Below are 7,986 nucleotides of genomic sequence, written 5' to 3'. Positions count from 1 at the left end.
GGGCGGGTGTGCAGGTAATCGTCACACATTGCGCGCTGGACAACGGTGGGAAACGCGTCCCATAACCGAGCAAAACGAAGAAGAGGAATTAAACGACGGACAATGATATTCACCGGAGGGCCACTTTTAATTAAGCTTAATCTGATAAAAATGCGTGGAGGTCGAACGAAGCGCGTAGGTAGGGGCGTTCTCTCTCTCCCTCCTTGTTTGTTTCTAAGCGGAGAGATTAGCGAGCGAGTGAGCGAGCAAGCGTAACCTCCGCGAGATAAACGTGCAAATTTCGCGATACCGAAATCCACGATTCGTATCACTCGTAAATTAAACGACGCCGCAATAATCGGGCGCGCACACCGGGCGCTCACCCTTACGACGCGCACCACGTATATTCGCCGAATCGTTATGTGTATATTTTGTATTAATTTACGGTGCGCGCTACAAACGGAAATATCTGCTGCCGGAAATTTCACACGTTTTACCTCCGGGCGGGCAGCAGCGGGGGCGGAACTCGGGTCGGTTGAGAGTCGGGGTTGAAAATGTTATTCATTGTCCATTATCGAAACGAGCCTTATTTTAACGTTACTTCGATTACGCGCGATATGTTCGTGACTCGCATGGATCAACGGGATTTAATGTGGCGCGATCATTTTTGCATTTGACGCCGCGCTGGTCGCGCTCGATTCCTATCGAGTTTTATACGGGCAACGAAATAAATGAATAATATTCGATGGGAACATCGACGGTTAGTTAAATGGTAGTGAAACTAAATTTATGAATAAAAACCGCAGTGTTTTGTTACCCCTAGTTTCACGCTCACAGGACAAATTGATCCAAGCGAAAATATTAGGATGCTGCTCCCTAAATCGGAATTAATGGGTGCGTTCGTAAGACTCAACAGTTGCGCAACAGTTGCGCAACCAAATCGCTCCGATCAGTAATAGAGTTGAAGTGTTCAACGTACATCTCTACCTGAACTCACTGAACGCTCACTCAATCGATGCGCAACTGTTCAGTTTGCGCATGTGTATAACTTATAATAAATATATGTATATAATTTTTAAAAATATTAATTGCGACAAATTTGTCCAAGTTATCTTTTTTTGTATATTCAAAACTAAAATATTTGTGTACTGTACGTATGTGTACATTAAAAATATTTAAGTAAAAAAATATATATATGAAAATGTTTGTTGAAAATGTGTAATGCTGAATCTCACTCAGTGCCAAACTAAGCAGCAAAAAATAAGCTCGCCCCAACTTGGAGGCTTAACTCTCATTCATTAGGGAATCGTGTTCGCTGAATGATTCATCACCAGCGCTCATTTGGACGTAATAGAAATCGAGAATAATGGTGATGACTGTCGTACTGTTAATCGAGCGAGTCTTTCTAACAAATGACCAATGTCCGTCGCACGGTGCGAGCTAAAAATTTTCCCCCTATCTTTCCCGAAAATGGATTCCGCGCGAACAAACGCGCGGAGCAGGTAAACAATCGAAACTGATAACATTCGGTCGTATTGCCTGTCGTCAAGCGAGAACGAATAGCCCGCCGCGAAAAATTTGCGTTTACGCCACCAGCAATTGTAAAACTGTCCGTCGGTGCTTTTTACCGCGCTTTTAACGTTAATTCGCAAATGGGACTCCCACGAATTAAAGCCGTGAGCTACATTTGAGTCTTGCGCTCTTGCGCGGAAACAAAGGCGTACAAAATAGACAACGGCCCTTGAAACTTTCGTTGAAAGATATAAAGACAACGAAGACGAAAGGAAGAAAGAGAAAGAAGGGAGAAAGAGAGAGAGAGAGAGAGAGAGAAAGAAAGAAGGAGGTGTCGATTTGATAGAGAATACCGGACAGTAAAGCGCGGAGAAACGGCAAAACGCAAAGCGGAAGGAAAGCAAAGATCGAAGCAGGGAAAGACAGAAAGAGTGAGAGAGAGAGGGGGGGGGAGGAGCGGAAAGAAAAGAGAGAGAGAAGCCCGGATGGAAAGTTCAGCCGCGAAACATTCGAGCGACGGTGCCGTTACAATTCAATGCATTCCCAATATCTGGATTCGGTATTCGGCCTTTCTCGCTCGAAATAATAATTAAATTTATCGCGGACTCTGGTTACGCGCGGATGCGGTTTTTGCGTAGCGGATCGCGTGCGGCCGCACGCGTCTCCCGTTGAAATATTTTGCACCTGCTCGTGCAATAATGCTTCTGTTAAATTATCACATTACGCAGCCGGCGGGCGAGCGAGAGAGGGTAGGCGTTATTGTAGTTAGAGCGGAGCAGCATAGTGCAGAGTAGAGCCCACTGATTTACGCCAAACTAACCGTACGTCATTGTCACGAAGGGCTGCTTAACGGTTCATTTTCCATCGGCACGATCGGCAATTTGTTGCCGCGATCGATCCTTGTCCGACTGTCGCGCGCTTTTACTGCGCTACCCCCTCCCCCCGCGCCACTTCCGATTCCATGCATGTGCAATTCCGCCTCAGTACATCCCTAATGCAATCGTATACTCACTACCGCGCATCGCGCGCGCGGCGGCGGCGTTATAAAATTTCTAAAATGCAAATACCGGCTGTACACGCGGTTATTTGCGGACTTAACCCGATTTTCCTCCCGAATTCGGCTCTTCCGCGTTCTCCGCGCTCCGAGCGTCTCCCTGGCCGCGCCGTTTCATTAAGTCCTTTTAACGTTGTTTTTTTATGCAAACCAATCTAACGTGTTCTCAAAGCGTGTAATTTATAACGCGCGACGACGACGACGACGAATGGGGGGCCGTTCGCGATAAAACACACAGTAGTTTCACGAAGCAGCAGCTCTTTAAGAGAATATTTTTATCCGGAACTTGGTTTCGTTTGGTAGGTGATTTTTAAGAATTCTTTCAGAAAAAAACTGTAAAACATACAATCCCGAAGTCCTGCGTGAATATTTATCTATGCTTTAACTATATGTAGTAATTTCTACACATTATTATTCTGAATATTAATGAAACTATTAATTAATATTAATAAAGCTAATAAATGACTTTGTTAGTTCTGAACACGAAAGGTTGATTGCCACGATTTCTGCTGTTCGTTTCTGAAACGAAAATGATGAAACTATAAACTTGTGGCTACTGTCTCTGCGAAAATGAAGTCAATATTTTTTTTGTATTTTTAATGTTCCGATTTGTTAAAAACTACAAGCTTATAGTATTATAAATTTGTCGTTGTCTTGTTTTCAGAAGCTTACAATGTTTGGAATCATAGTGACCACGCAAGCAAAACTTTCAACCAGCGCTACATCAAGTTATTTATAACTTTATTAATATTGGAGATAATGTGTAGAAATTACTGTATATAGTTGAAATATATATAAATATTTGTACAAATCATCAGAATTGCATGTCATAATTTTCCCCCAAAATATTTCGAAAAGTCACAAGACGTTTCAAATGAGAATACCCCCTTAAACTCGTTCTTGAAACGTTGCGTCACATTCTTCCTGGATGTGTACAAAAATAATTTAACTTTAAAATGTCTTTTCATATTATTAAAATATCACCTAACAAATCAGGCAGTGACAGTTCCGGGAGATCCCGATTGTTTTTGCGCATTGCGCCGCACGTGAGCGGAAATGCCTAGAGTTCATTATTATTCACAATTTCTGTGCAATTTTGTACACGAAAAGTTGCCGCACGTAGAGAGGTGTATGCATACCTCATGCTTGAATTTTACCTGGGAAAAAGAGCAGCGTCACTTTTTATATAGTGAATTAAACATAACCGCCGGCTGTTGAAGCAACTATAAATTCCGAAAGTACCCTCGAAATTCCTGGCAGTACCCTCGAGTGACCAAGAAGACGCGAAACGGTGCCGACGCGTAAAACACAAAATTCACAAAGTACAGCATTATACGCGTAAAAAACGAAAGAGCCGTGCACAAGCTGTCTGACCGTGTCGCTGGAGGTGGGGCGAAAGGGGACGGATAAAAAATATGTCGAACAGCCGGCAGACAAGAACGGTCGTAGTCAAGTTTCGGTAATGATGAAATTTTTTACGGGCGCAACGCGTATCCGCCTCCCCCCTCCGCGCCGGCGGATTTTATTTGGCGTTCGTCAACGTCAGGCATATTTTAAGCGGACAAGTGAATGACGACGGATGAATGTATCTTCGTCGCTCATGTTCGTCGCATATTTTTTGCGTCGCCCGCTCACGCCGGACATGTAAACCCAAACGCTCGCATGCGGAGGACAATAGCGGCGCGATCGTTATTTCATGCTCGGCAAGGGCGAGCGATTTCTTCGATCCACTGTGAACCCCGTTCCCGAAGCGAATAAAGACCAGTTTGCATAGATTGCAACGCGCAAAACGCAGTTCGCAGACGCGCACGCAAAATAACGTTCCATCGCACGCAAAGGGCATGCATTCGCAAGTCGACACAACGAATGGAACCCCGCATGAAAATTTCTCATGATTTGCCGAGATACAGCATAGATTCCAATTATAGTAGCCCAAATTGTCCCAAAATAGGTTATTTCGCTATGATACCAATTGGAAATCTCATTTTTATCCGAAATATGAGATGAAGTAATTTTTCCGCAATATTGATTGGCTGTGCGCCGTTTGGCCACCAATATTCCTTGCCGTTTTAAATCACGTCATTTAACACGATCGGACGTGTTAACTTATAATTTAACACGATTAAACATTTTAATTGACGTAGTCAAATGTGTCATTTTTAGACGTCTATGCGTGTAAAAATAATATACTTGGATTTGCATATAGGAAACCAATATAAGCCCGTTATTATAATTAGAGTTACTTGTGTGATATTCAATTTTATGGATTATATAAGATTGGAAATCGTATAATTTTCAGTTCAGGAAATGGTATAGCATACATACGTTTTTCCTTGCGCCTGCAAACTATATTTTGCGTGTTGTAATTTATGCAGACTGGCCTTAACGACGTGGCACAAACGTGTAGACAAATGTTAGTGCTACGTTTTTTGCCATTCTCACGACGGCATAATTATCGGTCGCTTTTTGAAAGCCGCGATGTAGACGCTGCTCGACGAAAGCGTCTGCCGATGAGGAGCGAATTCCGATTTGATTCATAAAAACCCGCGTTCGTACGCGGTAGAGGAGGAATATAGATGATATGTAGATGGGTGGGTGGTTAAGTGATCTGTATGTATGTGTGTATGTTTGTATGTGCACATAGTACGTGGCTATCAAAATTTGAGAGGTATCAGACGAATTGCCCTGATCTCCATTACCTCTCGGTAGAGCGCGATTACATGGTTGCGTAACTCGCGCGCGAAACGAAAGGAAACCCCGCGCGATCTGTTCAGTCCGATAAATCTCCCCGTTGGCCGGACGTCGAGATGATCTCTAGTCCAAATGCAAACGTCACCTCATTCGCCGGTGTAGTCAAATGCGTCGGATTCTTTGGACGGTGTCTACGAATTCGTTCAGCATTTTGGAATCTCGTGAACTTTCGTACTAACGTCACTCGCACGCTAAAAGTACGTAACACTTCACACGCAATATAAGTTCAACAAATATATATATATATTTATATATGTATGTATGTATATGTGTATGTATGGGTGTTTGTATATACATATATAAAAGTATATATATATACAAAAGTATATATATATACACATCTTCCGCGCAAGTCTTCGAACTTTGCTTACAAAACGCACTCGCCGTATTCTTCGTAAGACTTCGTTTCCTCCGATCGATAGAAAGCTTTTCGTTGTCACACCCTCCGAGAAAAGGAAAAAGAAGGAGAGAAAAAGTCGAAAATAACGCATCAAACTCAAGAGAAGAGCGTTCACGAATGTAACTTACATCTCTGAACCTCTGGAGAAAATGTAAAGCGTGTTTACAGTGGTATCCCGCAGAAAAAAAAAAAAACAATAGGTCGTTCGGTAGCTTCGAACGAATACCGAAAAGCCTCGCAACGAAGCAAGGTGCAGCGATAAAAAAAAAGAAGGGAAAAACAGATAAACATGTCTCGCCGAATGCAGTTGACCGAATCATCGCGCGGCTGTTTTCCACCGTCGTTAAAAACACATGTTCGCGACTGGTCGCGTTTACACATATCACATAAACGGAACATTTTAATTGCCAGCTCTCTCGCCACGTCTGAACATCGCGGACACGCGAGATAACGCGTGCAACACGTTAGTACCGCGTAAAGAGGAAGGGAGAATAAAAGTTGATGGGAGAAAGAGAGAAGGAAGGAGGGAGAGAGAGAGAGAGAGAGAGAGATCAGACACGCGACGCGGATGCGAAGAATTTCTCTCTTTCGTTCTTCCCGAAATTCACGGCGCGCTTGCACGCGAGCGCACGTTATTCATTCCACGCGAATCCCACGTCGTTGCCGTCTCCCGGGGGTGCGATTAGTCGAGGGTGTTTTTTGCCGAGGGAGGGAGGGAGTCCGGAATGTTGTTAGTGGAGCCGCGTTGACGCGCGTCGGAATTGCGCGAGGTAGAAAACCGCGAGGTGCCCGGCTGAGTAAAGCTGCGTCCGAGAGAGTCGAATCCCAACGTGCCTCGAAGAACCAGCGGGGATGGTGGTAATGCCTCTTTCGTTGTCACACACGCCTCGTAGTCTCGTAGTCTCGCGCGAAAACGATAGAGCGATCCGTCCTGCAATTCGCATGATCGATCGTCGGCGGCTTAGGTCGCCCATAGAGGTGAAGGATGATGGCGGGCAGGGAGAGGGAGGAGGCCCTGTAACACCGAGAGCCCGAGGTTCCCGTTTCCGCTTTCGGGAGGATACATATTCCCGGGCGCGCGCGCGAGAGTCTCTCACCACGGGGCGGGGAGGGAGAAAAGTTAGCACCATTCGAATCGCAGGTCCAAAATGCACCGGGGTCATCACGGTCACCTTAGGAGCGACGACAGTGATATCACAACGGTGAAGATAAAGGTCGCCCTCGGGGCCGTGGTACCGCCGTGTTGCATGGCAGCTGGATTCTCCCCTGTAACAGAGCGCGGAAATACGCGCGATTAATTCAACCCATATACATATGCATGCACGTACACCGCCGGCCCCGTCGTCGTATATGTATACTCCTGTTTATAGGAGGAAGCGACGGGGAAAGATGCAACGTCGAATGATATTTTCGAGGCCGCGACGCGAGCAGATTTTTCCGAAAAAGGAGATATTTACGAAAAATATCGTCGCACGCGCGTCCTCGATATCCCACTCATATTGTCGAGTATCATTTTTCCAGCGTGCGCGGGTGTATCCTAACAAATATTATATTTCATGCGAGTTGCGCGCGCGCAACGGGGCCTGATAGCGCAGAAAGCGCGCATACGCGCTTGTTGCGGTACTGGCATTGCTAAATCGTCGTCCTTTCAGATAAATCAGCGCGAGCGCTCGTCGTTACATCGCATGCTTGAAGTAATAACTACTCCGCGTTCTTCCTTGAGCGAGGAGAAGAAGAAGAAGAGGAAGAAGGGAAGAAAAACACTCTTCACTTCGGATTTAGCGGTGGAGAAAATTTCCGAGAACATGAGCGGGGGAGGGTTTTAAAAGAGAGACACGTATAGGTTAAGTGCGAAATCCCCGATAATAATCGAGAGCAATATCTCCACTTTGGACTTCAACTTCTTCCACGGGAACGTTTGACAACCGGCCGACAACAAAGACGGCTTGTTATCACAACATTTTCCTCCGCCCTTTTCTTATCCATTCCGCGATTAAATTTCCGCTCTTACTTCTTTATCTCTGTGTCCTGAAATTATTGACTTTCGCAATACTTCTTCGTGCCATTATTGGCGTCCCGGTTTATTGACAACACGCAGGAAACACCGCGAAATCGGACGATAAATCAAACCGTAGAATTAACAGCAGTCTATTCGACCGTTAAAAATATCCGTGAAGATACTCATAGAGGAAAAGCATCAAAACTGAAAGATTAACAAAAATGGCAGAAAAAGCAAAAACAGAAGTGAAGTGTTTTCTATTGCAATAGAATTTTAATGAATAACATTTTT

The 7,986-nt window shown here is 44.7% G+C and overlaps 1 protein-coding gene across 4 annotated transcripts in view; it reads right to left on the bottom strand.

Moving 5' to 3' along the window:
• Nucleotides 1-6: 6 nt before the first annotated feature.
• Nucleotides 7-7,986, bottom strand: part of LOC106741648 (peroxidasin-like) — a 152,433-nt gene continuing 144,453 nt past the window's right edge. For all 4 annotated transcript variants that reach the window (XM_014613862.1, XM_014613863.1, XM_014613865.1 and 1 more), the window contains one exon: nt 7-6,962. In XM_014613862.1, the coding sequence (XP_014469348.1) occupies nt 6,865-6,962 (98 nt within the window). In that variant the 3' untranslated portion in view covers nt 7-6,864. The remainder of the gene's footprint in view (nt 6,963-7,986) is intronic.

Source organism: Dinoponera quadriceps, unplaced genomic scaffold, assembly GCF_001313825.1.
Source record: "Dinoponera quadriceps isolate SergipeBrazil2010 unplaced genomic scaffold, ASM131382v1 scaffold586, whole genome shotgun sequence".
NCBI classification, from domain to species: Eukaryota; Metazoa; Arthropoda; class Insecta; order Hymenoptera; family Formicidae; genus Dinoponera; species Dinoponera quadriceps.
Note: the sequence above shows the minus strand (reverse complement) of the source record. Positions and strands in the feature narration are given on the sequence as shown.